General features: G+C 46.7%; 2 protein-coding genes across 11 annotated transcripts in view; both read right to left on the bottom strand.

Annotated features, from left to right (window-relative positions):
- The window catches only part of Slc41a2 (solute carrier family 41 member 2), a 107,467-nt gene that overhangs the window by 50,243 nt on the left and 37,560 nt on the right, over positions 1 to 19,664 (bottom strand). For all 10 annotated transcript variants that reach the window (XM_063263757.1, NM_001401081.1, NM_001108742.2 and 7 more), the window contains 2 exons: positions 19,496 to 19,640; positions 15,164 to 15,310 (listed from right to left, as the gene is read on the bottom strand). In XM_063263757.1, coding sequence (XP_063119827.1) covers positions 15,164 to 15,310; positions 19,496 to 19,640 — 292 coding nt within the window. The remainder of the gene's footprint in view (positions 1 to 15,163; positions 15,311 to 19,495; positions 19,641 to 19,664) is intronic.
- On the bottom strand, positions 177 to 15,155 carry LOC134479650 (uncharacterized). The gene has a single exon (XM_063264405.1). It carries the CDS (start codon positions 3,018 to 3,020, stop codon positions 1,968 to 1,970), a length of 1,053 nt encoding a protein of 350 aa, XP_063120475.1. The 5' UTR covers positions 3,021 to 15,155; the 3' UTR covers positions 177 to 1,967.

The raw sequence follows: 19,664 nt of genomic DNA, 5'->3' as shown, positions 1-19,664 counted from the left end.
AATACATTAATCCCACAAATATGGGATAACAATGCACCCTATGCAAGAGTAAACAAAGGCCATCAGAATGGACAAGAGGAGAGCAGCCACCCTGACAGTGGCTGAGACCTTGCTGTGCTTCTCTGTGCACATGTCTGGGTCATTCTCCCCACCCCCACCCCACCCTCACCCCACGACTCTGTTTCCACCTTCTGACAACAGGCTTGGCTGCAGGACACTTCACAGAAAAGATTTGTGATACCATTTCTCTCTCTCTCTCTCTCTCTCTCTCTCTCTCTCTCTCTCTCTCTCTCTCTCTCTTTGATTTTGAGACAGGGTTTTTCTATGTAGCCCTGGCTGTCCTGGAACTCACTGTCCTCCACTCAGAGAGATCCCCCTGCCTCTGCCTCCCAAGTGCTGGGATTAAAGGCAAGCATCACCACCGCCCAGCTGCATCCATTCCATTTCTAAACAAACTTTTACATGAGCTCTAAGAAATGCTGTGTGTGTGTGTGTGTGTGTGTGTGTGTGTGTGTGTGTGTGTTGTGTAAACTATCTTCTAACACCAGACAGAAGACACTACAAGATCAAAGACAAGGGGAGAAACGAACCCTCAGGTTGTCCTGCTTCTTACTCAGAAGAGTGAGGCTCAGAGAGTGAGGCTGGGGTAACACACAGAGCAGAAGAGGAAACCAGCAGAGGAGCACGAGAGCAAATGACAATGACCTGTGCATAGGGTGAACGTCACAGAAACAGAAGGAAGGGGAAAGCCCAACAGCCTTCCAGAGCCTGCAGACACTGGGATCATTAAGAAACCAACATGCAGAGGAGAAGCCCCTTTGACCTCTGAGAGCAGTCAACGGAGACCTGGGAAAGGTTAGTCCAAGGAGGAGAAATGCTCTGGCTTTAGGACAAGGTCTAGCCTAGACTTCCCCAACATAACCTTGAACCAGGCCTCACAGAGCTCAAGCTAAGCCACAACCAACATGGCACAGGAATGAAGTCCAATGCTGGGTGTGGAAACAGAACTGGACATTGCACTGCACTGTGCCCTCGGAGCCTGGCAGCCAACCAAACTTTAAGCTTGGAATATTTGACTGCAAGATCATCTCTGAGATGTTTTACTTTAGCTCACTTTTCTCACAATTTTTTTTCAAGCACCTAAAGTAATTTTTACATGTCTAGCAATTTAAATGTATAAATAACGTGACTTGCTTGGTCAAGTGGTACACACATGATCACAAGTTCAAGGCCGGTCTAGGGCACAAAAAGACAGCATACACACAAAACAAAACAAAACAAAACAAAACAAAACAAAACAAAACAAAACAAAACAAAACCCTGTAAAGTAGGGCTGTCGAGAAGGCTCAGAGTGGAGAACTTCTGGGCAAGCCTGACACTGGTATTTGAACCCCTGAATCAACCTGGTGGGAGAAAATGGACTCCTGAAAGCCACTGGCTTCCACATGAACACTGCAGCGTGCACACTCGAGCGCACACACACACACACACACACACACACACACACACACACACACTCCTTTCCACAGACACATAAACAGCTACACACACATGTTCCTGCCCCCACAGACACACACACACAGATATAGACAGATGGACAGATACACACGCACATACACAAAGTGTAATTTTTTTCACAAAGAAAACAAAAGGGCCGGAGAGATGGCCCAGTGGTTAAGAGCACCGGCTGCTCCTCCAGAGAACCCAGGTTTGATCCCGGGAGCTGCCATCAGATCACAACCATCTAAAACTCCAGTTCTAGAGGACTGGGCTCCATCTTCTGGCACTCCACACAGGTGGTTCCCAGACATACACACAGGCCTACTATAATAACATTTCTTAAAATATAAAAGATGAGGAATTTTAAAATAAGCATGTAATGTATACAACTTCAGTTGTTACTCCATTACTCCTTGGGTTTCTTGTTTGTTCAGATGGTTGTGAGCCACCATGTAGTTGCTGGGAATTCAACTCTGGAAAGACCTCTGGAAGTTGGTTCTCTCCTCCCACTCTAGGATCAACTCCAAGTCACTGGCTGAGCAGCAGGGCCTTGCCTGCTGGGCCACCTCACTGGTCCTCTCCACTGCTTTTTTAAAGATGAGAAACATGAACTTACTGTAAACCAATTGGAAACATTCCAACCTCCCAAAGCACCTAAAGATGCCAACAATTCCACAGCACCAAGGAGAGGCTGAAGGAGAGACTGAGGGAGAGGCTGAAGGAGAGGCTGAAGGAGAGGCTGAGGGAGAGACTGAGGGAGAGGCTGATGGAGAGGCTGATGGAGAGGCTGAAGGAGGGGCTGAAGGAGGAGCTGAAGGAGAGGCTGATGGAGAGGCTGAAGGAGAGGCTGATGGAGAGGCTGAAGGAGAGGCTGAGGGAGAGGCTGATGGAGAGGCTGAGGGCGAGGCTGAAGGAGAGGCTGAAGGAGAGGCTGATGGAGAGGCTGAAGGAGAGGCTGATGGAGGGGCTGAAGGAGGGGCTGAAGGAGGGGCTGAAGGAGAGGCTGAAGGAGAGGCTGAAGGAGGGGCTGAAGGAGAGGCTGAAGGAGGGGCTGAAGGAGGGGCTGAAGGAGGGGCTGATGGAGAGGCTGATGGAGAGGCTGAAGGAGGGGCTGAAGGAGGGGCTGATGGAGGGGCTGAAGGAGGGGCTGAAGGAGGGGCTGAAGGAGGGGCTGAAGGAGAGGCTGAAGGAGAGGCTGAAGGAGGGGCTGAAGGAGGGGCTGAAGGAGGGGCTGATGGAGAGGCTGAAGGAGAGGCTGAAGGAGGGGCTGAAGGAGAGGCTGATGGAGGGGCTGAAGGAGGGGCTGAAGGAGGGGCTGAAGGAGGGGCTGAAGGAGGGGCTGAAGGAGAGGCTGAAGGAGGGGCTGAAGGAGGGGCTGAAGGAGGGGCTGAAGGAGAGGCTGAAGGAGGGGCTGAAGGAGGGGCTGAAGGAGGGGCTGAAGGAGGGGCTGAAGGAGGGGCTGAGAGCCTCCACTGAGCATGAAAGAAAGGAGCGCTCCTGAGGGGAGTGCACCTCAGCATGGTCAGGTCCAGAGGAAGCTTGCTGCAGGCTTTAACCTAAATATCAGGAGGGATTAGGGAGCTGAGACCCTTTCCCCCCAACACTCACTGCTGCCCTGTTCTCAAAGAGGAGGAAAAAATTAAAAATAATGAGTACCCATGTGGATCTGCAAAATATTAAACCAAGTTACCACATAAGCCAAAATGCTGCGTCTACAAGTCTCCCAAGAGAGCTGAAAACAGGCATTTTCCCATAATCTCGCGACTGCTCACCGCAGTGGTAAAGCACAAGTGCAGACGTGGGACGACCTAAGCATTTGCCGAGTGGTTAGTGAAGAAAGGACAGTATAGCCGTCCAAGAGACTGCCACTCCGACATGTCATCTCTCTACCCTGGGATATTCTTCAGCAGTGAACACCATGCTAAGTGGAAGCCGCCAGGCATCAAAAGCCTCACATTATGATCCCATTTGCATGAAGTGTCCAAAAGAAGCAAATCCAACCAGACAGAGATTAGCTGTTGCCGGGAGCCAGGGAAGGGCAGCATGCGGACCTGGGGGCGTACATCAGGCTCCTCTGTCGGTGGTGAGACTTCCTGGAATTGGAACTCGTGAAGACTGAGCTGTCCACACAGGAGGCAGAGCCCTGTAGCGGGTGCTACCTGACTTTTACAGGCTTGGTAGTAAAGGAAGGCAGGCGGAAACGGAGAAATACGGGATGCAGTGTCAATGCTGGGTGGGGCTGAGAGCCCTTTCTGTTTGTAGCTCTTCTGAGAGTGCACAGGTATCACCAAGTCAGTTTCTTAAGCATTAAAAAAAGTGGGAAACTCACTGCGAAATCAAAACTTCCAAATGACTTACTAGAGCTGTGATCTATTTCAATCTGGCGTTTAATGGAGATCATAAAATTAAAGAATTACTTTTAGAAAACCATTAATGGCACAATTAGCAGAAGAAAATGGTCAATTAAAAGCCAAACACAAGCATATGCATCATATTAAAGTGTAAGATAATGCCCCTTTTCTAAATGAAACTCGTTTAGTGAATCCTGGCTAGAATAGCATTTGGTATGAAAACATCAACACATCTTGAGTACTGTGGTAAGTTGTATACTGACCCGCAGAGATCCCCTCAAACCATTAATGTTAGCAGATATGATAAAGTCAAGGTTTTGTCCTGAGAAAGTTGTGTGGGTGATTTGTGTGATCACTGGCATCCTTGTAAGAGAGCGCCAGGGCAAGATGCAGCTACAGAGGAAAGAGTGGTGTGGACGGAAGGCGATTCTACAAGGAACAAGAACTAGCGGCTGCCAGGCGGGAAGAAAGGGCATGAAACAGGTTCTCCCTGGGCTTCTGGAGGCACCAGCACTACCAACACCTTGGCATCTGTCCTACCTGACTCCTTTTGGATGTCTGACCTCTAAAACTAAGAAAAGACACTGTCTCAAGCCACCAAGTTTTTGCCAATGTGACAAATTGTTCCACACCTGAAAACCAGAAAGCACGGGACATTGGAGTTTTCGTACCCACCATAGCTCACATGTGCAGCTTTTATCCTGTGCTGAAATAAACTACAGAGGAGTCAAGCCAAAGTTGTGCAAACCACTGGTTCCACTAAACTGGCAAACACAGCCACACCTGTGAGGTCCCGGCTTCTACACTTTGTGACTGGCATTCACCATCGTCTAAAGTCCTCTAACCATGGAGTAACACATTTCACATGCCACTGTTCCTGTGTGACCAACACAGTAGCACACACTGTACACTTTTCCTCCAAAACCCAGTAATAACCACCACACTTTCTTGAGAACCAATGTTCTAAAAATCACTCCCAGGCGACACGCTGCTTTAAAGAAATCACTCGGGGACGTTGGCAGTCAGGTAAGTGTGGATTCTTCATGCCAACATTAGTCATTAGTCAACATCCAGTCAAGTCAGTGAGACTCTGGAGCACACATGACAGCCAGGGGGCGCCTCGCCGTTCTTGAGAGACTGAAATAGCTGGAGTCAATGCTGTAACAGAACTTTAGCCGGTCACCTTCCTGAGGTAACCTGGAGAATGAAGACTAACCCGACTTTGCTTCTGAGATCTTACCTAAAAAGAGAAACGCTGGCAGGTTTTTTTCAAGACAATACGTATTCGCTCTATTTTGATAAGAAGACTTTGTTTTCTGTCTTGGTCAACCTCCTTTCAAATAAACTTCTGCAGTAACCAGGGATGTCTTAAAGATAAAGGATCTGGGGGCTGGGGATTTAGCTCAGTGGTAGAGCGCTTGCCTAGGAAGCGCAAGGCCCTGGGTTCGGTCCCCAGCTCCGAAAAAAAAGAACCAAAAAAAAAAAAAAAAAAAAAAAAAAAAAGATAAAGGATCTGTTACTGTCAACCGAAGCCTCGAAAATCAGTCTGTACACAGCTCAATAATAAAGCCTGGCACTGGAAGTCCTTACCTAAAATACGGGGACATTCCCAACCCTCCATTTTCTTCTATATCTAGCCTATATATATCATATAGGGTATATACCATATAACGTATGTACCACGTGGATGGCCAAGGTGTGTAAAAGCTACAACAGCTAGAGCAATGCTGGTAGGTGACATTACAGAAATGGCTTAATAACTATGTCTCAGAATTCAACCTAAGCCCATCGTACACAGAAGCAAGAGATAAATGGACCACACAGCAAGGACATGGGTGACTAAAAATGACTGGTGCCCTCAGAGAGCGCATAGGTACTGCGGTCCCCAGCAGATCATCAGAACAAGTTCTCACTCCTGTCTCAGCTCGCCCAGGGACAAGAACACCAACTGCTCTGCTCACCTTTCGGTAAACAGGACTATGAAGTCTGCACACCCAAATGGTGGCAGCCTGCGTGTTCTGCATCTAGAACAACCCAGGAGGCAGAGCCATCCCACCGCCCTGACATAACCCACTATTAAAAAGAGACATGGGCCCTGTGAGAAACCGGAAATTAAATCTTTGGTTTTTGTTTTGTTCTGTTTTGAAGACAGGATCTCCCCGTGTATTTCCGGCTGGCCTAGAATTCACTCTGTAGACCAGGCTGGCCTTGAACTCACAGAGATCCACCTGCCTCTGCTTCAGTGCTGGAGTTAGACGCACACCGCCACGCCCAGAATGACATCAGACCGTCTTCAGATGATCTGGGGCTTGCTTAGGGTAGGATGTCTACTCCACCCAGGACTGAAAATGCTGTCATGGCCTAAACCTCTGGAATAAAACCTTTTCCTGAGTCTTTCAGCCCCAAGAGCGTCCTGAAGACAAAGTTGTTTACACCAGGGAACTGAGGGAAGACACAAACATTCTCTTCAGATGAGAGAAACACAACCTCTCACTCACGAAGGCATGCTCCACTTAGGGATCTGTCGACAGCCGGATCCGGCTCCATCTTCGATTGCAGCGCTGTCTTTCCCTTGCTGTTGGTTTAACACCCACTCAGTCACTATGACCGACCGTTTCCACTGGACCCATTCCACCACTGGATCCCCTCTGGGGCGGCTCTCTCATATTCTACTGGGCTATTTGATATCATTTCTGGTTCAGTCTTTTTTTGCAGCCCAAGAGGTCTTACTCTTAAGCCTAGAAGGTGTGGCAATGCAATATTATCAAAATAACTTAACGTTCTGAGAGACCGGATTTTTTGCTGGATCTTACAGCCAGAGTGTTAATAATACACTCTGAGGTCACTTGAGACTTAAGGGTGCTGCCCTACTGTGTGCTCAGCCTGTTTAACCTGCCTTTCTCAGAAACAATGCATCAACTTTACTTGCCTTGGATTTTCCATGTAGTCGACCAAGCTAATGCATAACTGTAACGTTAAATTATGCATTCTTCCATGCCTGACTAAAAACTAGTCCATTGTGTTATGATACAATATGGTTACTGCTGAAAACAATATGGTTATTGTTATCTGGGTCAGGTGAACTCAGTTACTTCCATTCCTTGTAAAGCCTATGACAGATTTCTATAAAGTGCCCTTCATTCCTTTCCCATTGGACACCTTTCTGTGCACAGTCCCTTTTTTGCCGTGGCCTTATGTCATCTTGGCACACAGACTAGACCCATCTGGAAGGAGAGGACCTCGATTGAGGGACTGCCTCTGGAAGGCTGGGTTGTAGGCAAGCCTGTAAGGCATTTTCTTAATGATTGATGGGGAAGGGCCCTGCCCATTGTGGGCGGTGGGTGGTCCTGGGTTCTATAAGAAAGCAGGCTGAGCAAGCCATGAGGAGCAAGCCAGTAAGCAGCCTCCCTCCATGGCCTCTGCATCAGCTCCTGCCTCCAGGTTCCTGCCCTGTGTGAGTTCCTGTCCTGACTTCCTTTGGTGATGAACAGCAATGTGAAAGTGTAAGCTTATTTGTAAACCCTTTCCTCCCCAACTTGCTTTTTGATCATGGTGTTTTGTCACAGCAATGGAAATCCTAAGACAGGGCACATACAGGGACAGACATACTCAGAAACAGACAGATTCCTAAGACAGACTTCCAGCAGGAACATCCCCGGACTCATACAACAAGGACAGAAGAGACAGGGAGAGTGAAGTAGAGAATTTAATCCAGCCCATCTTCCTCCCTTCCTTCTTTCCTTCCTCCCTCCCTCCCTCCCTCCCTTCCTTCCTTCCTTCTTTCCTTCCTTCCTTTTCCTTCCTTCCTCCTTCCTTCCTTCCTTCCTTCCTTCCTTTTTTCTTTCGTTTTTTTGAGACAAGGTTTCTCTGTGTAGTCCTGCTGTCCTGGAACTCACTCTGTAGAACAGACTGGCCTTGAACTCAGAGATCCACCTGCCTCTACCTCCTGAGTGCTGGGATTAAGGCATGTGCCATCAGTGCCCAGCTGATTTTTCCTTAATGAGACACCGATGCATTGCTGGTGTCCTAGAGTTTATGATTTGTGTGTTTGAACCAATCACAAGAAATTAACTGAGTCATCTTACAGAAAAACTGAACACCACCATCCTGAAATATACCTGCCCTGTCCCTGAAATACACCCACCCTGCCCCTGATAGGCCTTCTCAGTAGGAGGGAGAACATCTGCTAGCCCTAAAGAGGAGCGGGTAAGCTGGGGTGATGGTTCACGGGTAAGCTCACCGAAGCATAATGACCTGAGTTCACCCCTAGCGTCCACAGGATAGAAGAGCTGAGGCCCACAGCTGTGCACTGGCCCCCAAAAGCATGCCATGGAACACAGCACCCACTTTCCCTACACCACCCACAAACAGAAGGAAGGGGCAGAGTTCCCTAAACACATCTGAAGTTGGGGCAATGATGCCCTCAGTCCTCTTTAACTCGATGTCAAAATTTGCCTCAAGTTTCAATGACTTACCATCAGAGTTCTCGGGTGCGAGATAATTTTTTAAAGTCCTATTTTGGTGATGATTTTAGGGTCAAATAATTCCATGATTACTGTTTCTGTGGGGTAAGATTCTGGGTCTTTACTGTAGTGCCATATTGGATTTGGGCCTGGCTGCTTTGTAACTGCATGGCCACAGTTAAGAAGTCATGGGATTGTTGGACAGAGGCCTCTCCCATGTATTTACAGCACAGGAAGAAAAGACCAAGTAGTAAACACCCGGTGTCTCCACTGCATGACCTCTGCTGAGCCCGGCTGATGCATGTGGAACCGACACACCTGGGCCACACCTGGGTGGTGGTCAATTTACTTCTGCCTTTTGCTTCCTCAGCCTTTATCCTTGAGATTTAGGCTGGTCTTCTCGGATTTCTCCCTAATTAATTCAGATCTCGAAGTCGGTCTTTTGTTACCGAAGGTAAGTCATGAGCCAGGGTTTCCCACTGTGCTTCCCAGATATTTTCTACCTGGAGAACTTGGGTATATAAGTGGTGAATAAAGCTACAGGAGACTCTCACTCTTCTTCCTCACTCTCACTCTTCCTTTCTCTCTCTCTCTCTCTCTCTCTCTCTCTCTCTCTCTCTCTCTCTCTTCCTCTCTTCCTCTCCTGGCTTGACATGATAACCTGTGTGTGTGTGTGTGTGTGTGTTTCTTTCATCCTGTAGGCTTTCGCCCGATTCTCGGTACTGTGTCGGTGCTGGCGCCGACACTTTACATCCTGGCTTTACATCCTAGAGTCCCTTCTAGGTGAGGCTCCTCTCATCCCTGTGATGGGACCATCTCGGGCCTCCCCTAGACCAGACATATTATAACATTTAGCCCCTGGTTCTCCATCCTTTAGATGTGCAGAGGTTACAAAAACAGAGTTCAGCCTCAGAAACACTTAAGATTAAGAAACTAGGGTCCCAGAAGGAGAAAATGAGGCAGAATAGCAGAGTAGAGAAAATCATGAGGGAGTGGAAGGGAAAGGAAGCTCTTACCCCTGAGTCTGGTCATGATTTGTCCAGCTCAGAGTCAGGAATTCCAGCACAATAAACACTCTGCTGTGAAGACTGTCTGCACAGAGACAGGATTCCCTTTTTACAGGGATGCTGCAAACATGAATGACTGACGAAACAGCAGTGAGCCATGCTAAGGCCAAAGTGTCTTTTACGACCTGGGGCTTGAAGCCCACTCCTTTCCCAGATGTAGACTGAGAACCTCACACACACCATCATCGATGTCCTTCATTAGAACTTACCCATCCACTCCCACGCACCTCAGGGATGCACCTCACTGTGGGGTCCTAGACTGAAAGAAATGGAGTTCCTCAGAAACCCTTTAAACTCTAGAAGTCAAACCCCTACATGAGGCCACTGCTAAAGACACTTGAGCACAACTCTTGGAGCAGCCCACACCTACATCTTAGGTAGATTGTCCTCGTCCTCCATGCTTTCTCTCCCGATGCAGAGCATAAATCTCTGTGGAAACGTTCCCTTGATACGCTCCCACTCTGCGCTGGAAAGAAATCCGGAAACGAGAAAATGAAACAAGCAGCACCCGCTTGTTATCCCAGTTGCTCACTGGGTGATGGACTCTACTAGCTTCCAAGATTACGGTGCATGTATCCAGTGCCCTATGAACGGATACAAACAAGCCTTTGCACTTCCCCAGCAAGCCACACAGAAGCACCCCAGAGCTCACACTACGACGGCTCCTCTTCTCTCTCTCTCCACCTGAACTAGACCTTAAATCCGGTTCTGGCCATTTCTACTTTTCTGGAATGATCCTACTCTACTGAGCTCTTTCCTGAGGCAAGACACCGGACACAATTCCTCTAATCCCGCGTCCTCCTGCAAAGGGTGTTTTGCTACAACCAATCATATTACTGGACAAGTCACCCTGCCAAAATCCTTAGAGGGCCACTGGAATAAGTCCTAATCCTATGAACTAAATCGTTTCCAAGAGGAACAATGTACTTTGCAAAACGGTGCTTATTCAACATCTAATATGTATACGGCGCCAAAGAGGCTACAAAGAAATTAAAATGAAAAAGTTTAAAAGCCCGCAGTATTGTCAAGAGGTTTGTGCTCTCAAACACAGAGATGCAGCCATAGGCAGTACTCTAGCTACTGTCCAGCCCACTGACTTCCTGCAGTGAGCTAAATCTGTTTAAAAAGGAGGGGGAGAGTACTGTATTTAGACAAAATAATCACTATAATCCCTGACCAAACCCACAGAAAGTCATGACCGGAGCCTCAGCAGAGTGCCGTAGCAAAGCGGACATGCTCCGATGGACACCTAAGTCGGCTGGCAGACTCTCACTGTGAAACAAGGGTGGCCTGCAGCCTGGATGGGAACTCAAGAGCTCTTGCCTCAGCTTTCTCAAGGTTAGGACTACAGGTGCACAACGCCATCTCAGCTCAGGCACTGTCTTTATTGGTATAAAGAAATGAATCGAGTTTTGTGTTCTGGTTCATGTTCTGAACTCTTTCCCCTTTTGTCATTTCTAAAACTAACTGGTGAAATCTTGAGGATTTTTGTTGTTTTTTTAACGGACACAGGAGCATGTCACCTGCAGACAGTGATAACTAACTCCTCTCTGTTCGGATGCCTTTCATACCGTTTTCCTAATTGTTCTTGTTTGTACTCCCAGCATGATGCTGAGCGGATGCGGAAGGAGTGGGTGCTATCCCTCAGCTCTGTCACCCAGGCGCTGCTCCGGCAGATGCTGGTTTAATTCTGCTCGCTCTTACTCTACTGAGAGTGCATCGTCTCTGCCCATCAGTGCTACTGGCCGATAGCTTCCTTGGGGTCCCTTGGCTAGGACACCAGGCTGAGTGCCGACCTGGGCGCCTTCTCTCGGAATGCTTCACGGAAGCTTCTGTTGTCTGGGGTTTTTAACACGTTTATGTGTGTGCTTATCTGCATTGTTGAGGCAGGGTCTCACGCTGGAGCCCAGGCTGGCTTCACACGCCCGGTAATCCTCTTTTCTCTGTAATTACTACTCCAGTGCACTTGCTGCATGTCTAATCAGGTCTCGGTGGGTGCATGCTTACAGAAACGTACCCCCTCCCGGAGGCGGAGATTTTGGCGTGTAATCCTTCATAGCGCCCTGTGACCCTCTCCGTTCTTCGGCACCCATTATGATGCCTTTGCTTTCTCTTCTGCTCCTACTCAGGGCCTTTTCTCTTCTTGGTCTAGCTTGGTCTTGTCAATGTTCTTCCCTTTAAGAAAAACCGAGCCATCATTTCTTGATTTGTTCTGCAGCTTTCTCACTGGGTTCCTTACTTCACTGCTCCTCTTAACCCTGGGCTGTTTGCTCTGTCAGCTCCCTGCTGTGTGGTACTCAGCTGCCAGCCATCTTCCTTTGTTAATACAGGCATTTATAGTCTCGAGAGTCCTCCTCCCTAGGCCTGTCTGTGCTCCATACGGTAGGTTATGGAGCCTGTCTCCAGGCTCCTCTGGCTTAAGATGTTTAGTTTCCATTTTGAATTCTCTGAATTTGCATATAGTCATCTATCCTCCAGTCTCACACCATCACGGTGACACAAGGCAGGACATGATGTCTGCTTCCTAAATGTGCACTTATCTCGTGGCTTGACATGGGGTCTATTATAGAAAGTGCTCTACACCCACAAGAAGAACACACATCGTGTGGCTGTCGACCGGAACACTTTGCAGACTGTCAGGCTCCTGTGGACCAGTGTGCACGTCCAGTTCAGCGTTTCTTCACTGGACTTCCATCTAGATGACCTACCTACCACCCACTGTGGAAAGGGGGGTGCTGGAACCCCCACTGTTCTTGTGTCATTCCTTCTCTTCCCTCCCAACCCGTTAGTAGTTTTTACGTATTTCCCAGCACTGACATCCGGCACATACAGATTTACAACTGCTGCGTCCTCTTCGTGAATTGATCCTGTGAAACTTTTCCTGTGTCCAGTTGGTCGAGCAGTGTGGTTAGAGCCTCTGAGCTATGTAGTCTCTATAGCCAAAACTTCCAACTTCCAAAAGGAGCCTCCTTTCCTCTCTAAACACTGCTCAGTGTATCCAGAGTAGTTCAGAAATTAAACTTTGCTTCCAAGGACCAGGCTTCTCAGCAAGATGAATGGGATCTTAAAAATTAAATGTGCCTCCTTCTAATCTTTGTATTCAGAATGAAAACACTGAGCTTCTGAGGCCCCTAGTGCTCAGAGGGCAGCAATTTGACAACCCAAAGCACAAAGGGCGGTGCAGAACACCTTAAACTGCTCATTAATTGTGGGATTAACCCATGGCCCATTTAAAAAGGAAATCCCTCGGGGCCGTCAATTACACAGATGAAATGAAAGGAATCTGGAACCCTACAAACTGAATGAAGTTAAGCCAACTTTCAGAGAGGCAAACAAAGGCTTGGAATATCCTCCCTCAACAACATTTGATAGTTATTGTCTAAGATTACTGAACACTGAACTTGCTCTCACTCCTCACTCAACATGGCTGTGCAAGGCCTTGGGTTCAGTCCTCAACTCTGCAAAACGAACAGAGTGGTGTCGGGTGTGCTGGTTCACAGCCATGATCCCAGCACTCAGAAAGCTGAGGAGGAGGGACGAGACTGAGAGGCAGCCTCAGATACGCCGTGAAACCCGACCCAGGCCTGATCTCAATGTGGCACCACATAGCACTCAAAATATGGAAGCTTTAATTTAAACGAGACATTACAGTTTGGTTTTTGGACTCCAGGACAAGGGACTGAGGTGCATATTTTACATATCAAAGCAGACCTGGCCTCCAGGTTTTCCCAGCATCCTACCTAAGGTACCCCTGTCCCCAACACTGAACTTTCCAGCCCAGGGGCTAGGCTGCCCTTCCCCAAAGGCTCTTTCCAACATTTTGGGCTCCTCCTTTCCCTCTTCTTTCTCTTCCTCCTCCTCCCCCTCCTCCTTCTCCCCCTCCTCTCCTCTCTGTGTGGTTGGTGCCTTTTCTCTCTGTCCCCCAACCCATGGTGGCTTGGTCCTTAGGGACAGAGAGAAAAGAGCAGCTTCCCAATACACTTGCATTTAATAGAATCTAATTTAGCTTGAAATTGGCTCTTTTCACTGGCAGAGAACTAACCTATCCATTAGGATCATGGCGTTGATTTAATCTGTACGGGTGTTTGATCTGCAAGTCTCTATTCCACGTGCAGACCTGGTGCACCAGGAGGCCAGAAGAGGTCAGATCACCTATGATGGAATTATGGGGTTTGTGGGCTGCCATGTGGGTGCTGGGATTACGGGCTTGTAGTGATGCCCAGTTAATCTGTGGCAGGCAAGTATGTCTGGGAGAAGTGCTGGGAGAAACTCTTCACTTCGTCCTCTTGTATATTCCTTTCCACTTAGGCCCCCCTCAAAGCAGGAGAAACTTCTCTAGCTTCACAGTTAGTCAAAGGGGCACCGAACACCCAGTTTTGGCTCCTACAGCTTCCTTCTGATGACAGAGTCTCACATCCTGGTCCCAAACTCACAGTTCTCCTGCCTCAGCTACCCAAGTGCTCGGATTACGTGTGTGTGCCACCATGCCTGCCTAGACAACCTTCCTTCTCCAGTAGAAAAAAATAACCATTGGTAAATTAAAACACACAATCTCTCTCTCTCTCTCTCTCTCTCTCTCTCTCTCTCTCTCTCTCACACACACGCAGACACACACACGCACGCACACACGCATTCAAAATCTGTAACAAAACAATGGATGGTAACTCCTAACTGGCTAGCCAACTAGAAGAAAGCGCAGAAATTATGGAGTATGACAGGCTCGTGTTTAACTACAACGCCCGTAATGAATAAAGCTGGGTAGCGTATATAACGCCTGTGATCCTCTATTTTCTCAACTGAAGTTACAAAGGATACCTAGGTGTTGTAACCAAACACTTGGGAGGGGGATCTAAAGGTGAGCCTTGTCCACACAGCCAGTTTGAGGATAGCCCAGGGCTACAAGAAGAGGCTTCCTCAAGAAAGAGAAGCTGGGGATGGGGCAGAAAGGAAAAAGATTACAGAAGATAAACATTACCTCAGAGTTCTGGACTCAGTAAGGGGAAAAATATACATGAGAACCAGGCGCAGAATAAACATACAAGCTACAGTGTTCCAGTCAATGTATGAGAACCACAGCATGTAAATGTTGTGGTTTGCCCTGGACTTATCTGTATTTTGATGCTAATTCCACTGCCCCAAGGACAGCTGCCTAGTCACTACTCAGTAATCAGGTGACTTCACCAGAACCTTCTCCCCCTTGAATCTGTAAAGTACAGGTGAGGGGCAGGTACAGGATAGAAGGAGGCCTGTCATTGGAGCAGAAGGAAGGATGGGCGGGAGAGAAGGAAGGAAGAGGAGGAGACTAGAAGGGAAAGGAAGAGACAGGAGGAGGAGAGGGTGAGAAGCCATGGCAGGTGATGTTAAGATTCTGCTCTGTGTATTTACAGGTTGTTATTAATGTTCCTAAGGGATGGATGGTACCGGGCTTTGTATGTTTAAGTGGGCAATTATATCTTATCAATTGGATCTAAGATTATTGTGTTGTGTGTTCTTTTATGTGAGGGTTTGAGTGTAGGAAAGTGTGCAGCTGGGATGTGTTTCCGCCAAGATATCTAGCAGATATCTTGGGGCACTGAGGTGCCAGACCTAGCGGGGTAAAAGACAATTATACATGTTTTATTTTTTATATTATTACAACAACACGTAATTAACATACAAGTTACAGTGTTCCAGTCAATTTTACCCCTAGTTCTAACAGATGAAGGTCACCATGGATTCGTGACATTTTACGTTTCTCTTAGAGACTCTGAATAATGGATTGTTTAGTTTCAAGTTAACTTACCAAGACAGGAGTACAAACCCTGACTTATCCAAGCTAATATGGCCAGAGTTATCAGATCACCAAAACTAGCAGCAATGGGTGTGGCCACGTTGTCGGGGTTTATGCCTGTCTTCTTGGAGCCAACGATAACTCCAACCATTATTATTCCTAGGAGAAAGAACACTGGTTACTTTTGATGCTGACTTGGAAAGTCCATTCCCCAAATACTGAAATACACAGCATGGATGAACAGCACACCAGTCTCAGTTAAAATGCTCAAAAAACTGACTGAGCAAACAAAACATTTCACTATAACCACTTTGGCAAAATGCCCTTCTGCAAACTGTAAGAGATCACAAAACGTATTGGTTCAGTGTGGCATTGACTAAAACTAAAATTTCTAATTAAATGAAGTATATGCTTTAAATATATATATATATATATACATATATATATATATATAAAACCAAAGATTTTAATTTTAACCCTTGAAGTGTGAAAATGTTAAAAAGAGAAGTCCTATTTCTGTGCATAGTATAAAAAAAAAACCAAATATGCCAAATATGGTAACTAAAAATGCTTCTTATTGTCCAAAGCGAAGTATAAGGAAGCAGGATATAATTACACTGTGAATTCTATGGTTCAGAACAGAGGATACAAGATACGCTTGGGAGATGATTTGTTCAGTGGTTAAGAGCACTTGTTCTTGCAGGGGACCCGAGTTCAATTCTCTGCATCCACCTGACACTCTGGTGCACAGACACACATACCAGCAGAATATACACTCATGTACAGCAAATAAAATAAAATAAAAACCAAGAGAGAGAGAGAGAGAGAGAGAGAGAAAAGAAGGGGAAGTGGCAGGAGGTGGAGAGATGGCTCAGCGGTTAAGAGCGCTGACTGCTCTTCCAGAGGTCCTGGGTTCAATTCCCAGCTACCACATGGTGATCCGCAGTGGCTGATGCCCTCTTCTGGTGGGTCTAAAGACAGCAACAGTGTCATACACATAAATCTTTAAAAAAAAAAAAAAAAAAGAAAGGGAAACTGGCAAGAATATGTTTCAAAAAAAACAGTAAAGTCTTTGGGGCTGGAGAGATGGTTCGGTCACTAAGTGCACTGGCTACTCTTGCCGAAGACCTGAGTTTGGTGACTTACAACCATATGTAACTCCAGTTTCTGGGGAAACACCTTCTTTTGGTTTCCAAGGGCACCAGGCAAGGACATATTTTACATACATGTAGGCAAAACATGCATACACATAAAATAAAAATAACTAAATCTTTTTAAAAGATTAAAAAAGAAGGGTGTGCTGGTATATGTCTTTGATCCAAGAATTTGGAAGGGAAAGGTAGAAGCCAGTGGTTATCTATGAGTTCAAGGCCAGCCTGGTCTACACGGTAAGTTCCGGGCTAGCTGAGGACATCTGACAAGACCCTATAACAAAAACAAACAAACAAAGAGTTTTGAGACAGGGTCTCACTGTCACTTCTGCATGTCCTGGGACTTGCTATGTTGACCGGGCTGGCCTTGAACTCACAAAGAACTACACACCTCTGCCTCTCTGTGCTGGGACTGAAGGTGTCAAATACCATATCCAGCTTACAAGAGACTCTGGCTCAAGTCCCCGTCTCTAAGCCAGCGACAGGAAATGTGGCTGAGTGCTTACACTGTCAGATCCTTATTTTCTTGACTCACACAAGTGGGAGAAGGGTAACGCTTACGTCTATAACCAAGAGTAAGAAAAGAGGAAAAGGAAAGAGTGTTATACAAAGAAATGGGAAGTGCGCAGCTCGCACACGGTACGTGTACGTCAGTCTGAAACGTAAGCGGTTGTGGGAAGGAATCAACAGCATCTCAGCACACCTTCGGAGTTCCCGTGGAGACAAACTCTTTACTGTGGTATGCCGGCTTCACAGACGGTAAGCCCGGGTTCTAGGGAACAGTGCTTAGACTCTTGCCAGAGGCCACACCGTGAATGATGCTGGGTGAGTGCCCAACACTGGAGCTCATGAAGCCAAACCTGCAAGCAGCAGACTCTATGTCTGCACCAAGCGATGCTCGCGTCTTATACTCCAGGAGGCTTTGCTCGGCAGAGCTGCTCTTCTCACAGTGCATTTGAAAGGGAGAGGAAATGTCTTCACAGCCATGGGAGAAGCCTTCCCTAGATCACACCCTTAGAGCCCTACATGGAGACTCTTCTCAGGCCTGCCACCCTGGCACTGCACACACAGCCCAGCGGACAGCTGCCATTTGACCGTACTGCTGAAGGAGGTGAAGCTTCCTCAACCTGTGAGGTGTAGTTTCCAGTACCTGCTTTACATGTATTAAAACGGCTAAAATACCAAGCCGCCATATAAAGTGATTGTCAAGCCAGATAAAGCGAGAAGCGTAGAAAGCCACTTAAAAATCTGAGCTTTGAAATTTGTAGATAGGGGCTGGAGAGATGGCTCAGTGGTTAAGAGCACTGACTGCTCCTCCAGAGGTCCTGGGTTCAAATCCCAGCAACCACACGGTGGCTCACAACCATCTGTAATGGGATCTGATGCCCTCTTCTGGTGTGTACAGTGTGTGTGTGTGTGTGTATGTGTGTGTGTGTGTGTGTGTATATGTATAATATACAAATAAATCTTTAAAAAAAAGAAAATTGCAGATATTTTACACTTGATATATTGAAATTTTTTAAGTAGCACTTTCTGAACAGTCAGAAAGAGGTATTATTATTATTATTATTGTTATTATTGTTATTGTTATTATTATTATTTTAATTCAGCAAGATCTATCTAGGCACAATGGGTCATGCCTTTGATCACAAACTACTTGGAGGCAGAGGTAGGGGGCATCGTGAGTTTGAAGCCATCCTGGCCTACATCGAGAGTTCCAGGACAACCAGGGCTACATAGAGAGATACTGTCTCAAAAAAAAACAAAAAAACTTAAAAACATGTAGTGAAGACAAAGCCTCAATGACTCTATTCTGTTACATCCACGGTGCCTAATATAGCGCTCATATCAACAAATACAAAGAAGACGGTCCTGTAAATTCTGATGCTGTTAACATTTAGTTGGGGGTGTGGTGTTTGAGACAGGGTTCTCTGTGTAGCCCTGGCTGTCCTGGAACTCGATTTGTAGATCAGGCTGGCCCGCAACTCAGAGATCCACCTCTCTCTGACTGCCAAGTGCTAGCATCAAAGGCTTGTGCCACCACTGCCCAGCTCAGTTAATTTTTTTCTACTTCTGTTTTTTAAACATATAGCCAGAAAAATGCTACCTCAGGCATAAGTACTAGTCTATATTTATATTATCACAGAAACGTGCAGTCTGGGGTTTTTAGTTTGTTTTTTTACGTGTACACTTGTGCATCTGAGCAATGTAGTACACACAGGTGTGCGGACGCCCTCAGAAGCTCTTGGTGCTGGATTCATCCTTCACCCTGGGCTGTAGTCACAGGCAGCTGTGAGCTGCCTCATGAAGGTTATGGGAACTGAACTCAGGTCTTCTAGAGGTACAGGAAGTGCCCTCAACCAAAAATTTAAATGAGGGATTGCTTTAGGAACTAGGAAGTCCTGGAATGCTTGTGACAAGCCAGGAAGTCCCCAGTGAGATTTCCAGGAAAGCATTTCTTAACTCTTTGGTAAAGCAGTGTCTTCGCCATTGGAGTATTCTTATTGAAAACGGGGCCATAACATCTACCTATGGCCAAAGGGACAACCTTGAAAAGTCTGCTCTCCACTGTGTTTATAAATAATGAAACAAAATAAACCAGGTAGTGGTGCACACCTTTAATCCCAGTACTCAGGAATCAGAAGTCGGCAGACCTCTGTGAATCTGAGGTCAGCCTGGTCTACAGAGCTAGTTCCAGGATAGCCAAGGCTACATGCAAAGAAATTCTGTCTCAAAATAAACAGATAAGTGGATGGATGGATGGATGGATAGATGGATGGATAGATGGATGGATGGATGGATGGATGGATGGATGGATGGATGGATGATAAAGAAATAGAAATAGATCTGATGGGGCTGGAGAGATTGTTCAGTGGTTAGGAGCACTGACTGCTCTCCCAGAGATCCTGAGTTCAAATCCCAGCAACCACATGGTGGCTCACAACCATCTGTAACGGAACCTGATGCCCTCTTCTGTGTGTCTGAAGACAGCGACAGTGTACTTATATAAAGAAATAAATAAATCTTTAAAAATAAAAGAAATAGATCTGAACTAAGGCTCTTTCAAGCTTATGTGGACATTTTCTGCCATTTTTATCATGAGCAAATATTTTTAAAAGTCCCCATCCTGGGAAATCAATCCTTTTAGTGAAACGTCAAAAACTGCCGAGCCGGCCTTTACCAATCCACTTACCCTGCAGGAGAGACGCAATGAAGGCGGTTGCCACACTGCTGGAGCACAGGAGTATGGAATGGCTGAGGTAATATTTCCCTTCCGGAATCCAGCCCAGTATGATCGCTGCCACAGCTGCCAGAAAACCAACTACTGTGGCCTGCACCTAAGAGCCATTTTTATAAAAGCC

The sequence above is a fragment of the Rattus norvegicus genome, chromosome 7 (genome assembly GCF_036323735.1).
Source record: "Rattus norvegicus strain BN/NHsdMcwi chromosome 7, GRCr8, whole genome shotgun sequence".
NCBI lineage: Eukaryota > Metazoa > Chordata > Mammalia > Rodentia > Muridae > Rattus > Rattus norvegicus.
The sequence above is the reverse complement of the archived record's forward strand: the minus strand, read 5'-3'. Positions and strand labels throughout refer to the sequence as shown.

Excerpts from the sequence above, each read along its gene's own strand:
- LOC134479650 (XM_063264405.1), bottom strand. The coding sequence starts at position 3,020 with ATGCTGAGGTGCACTCCCCTCAGGAGCGCTCCTTTCTTTCATGCTCAG.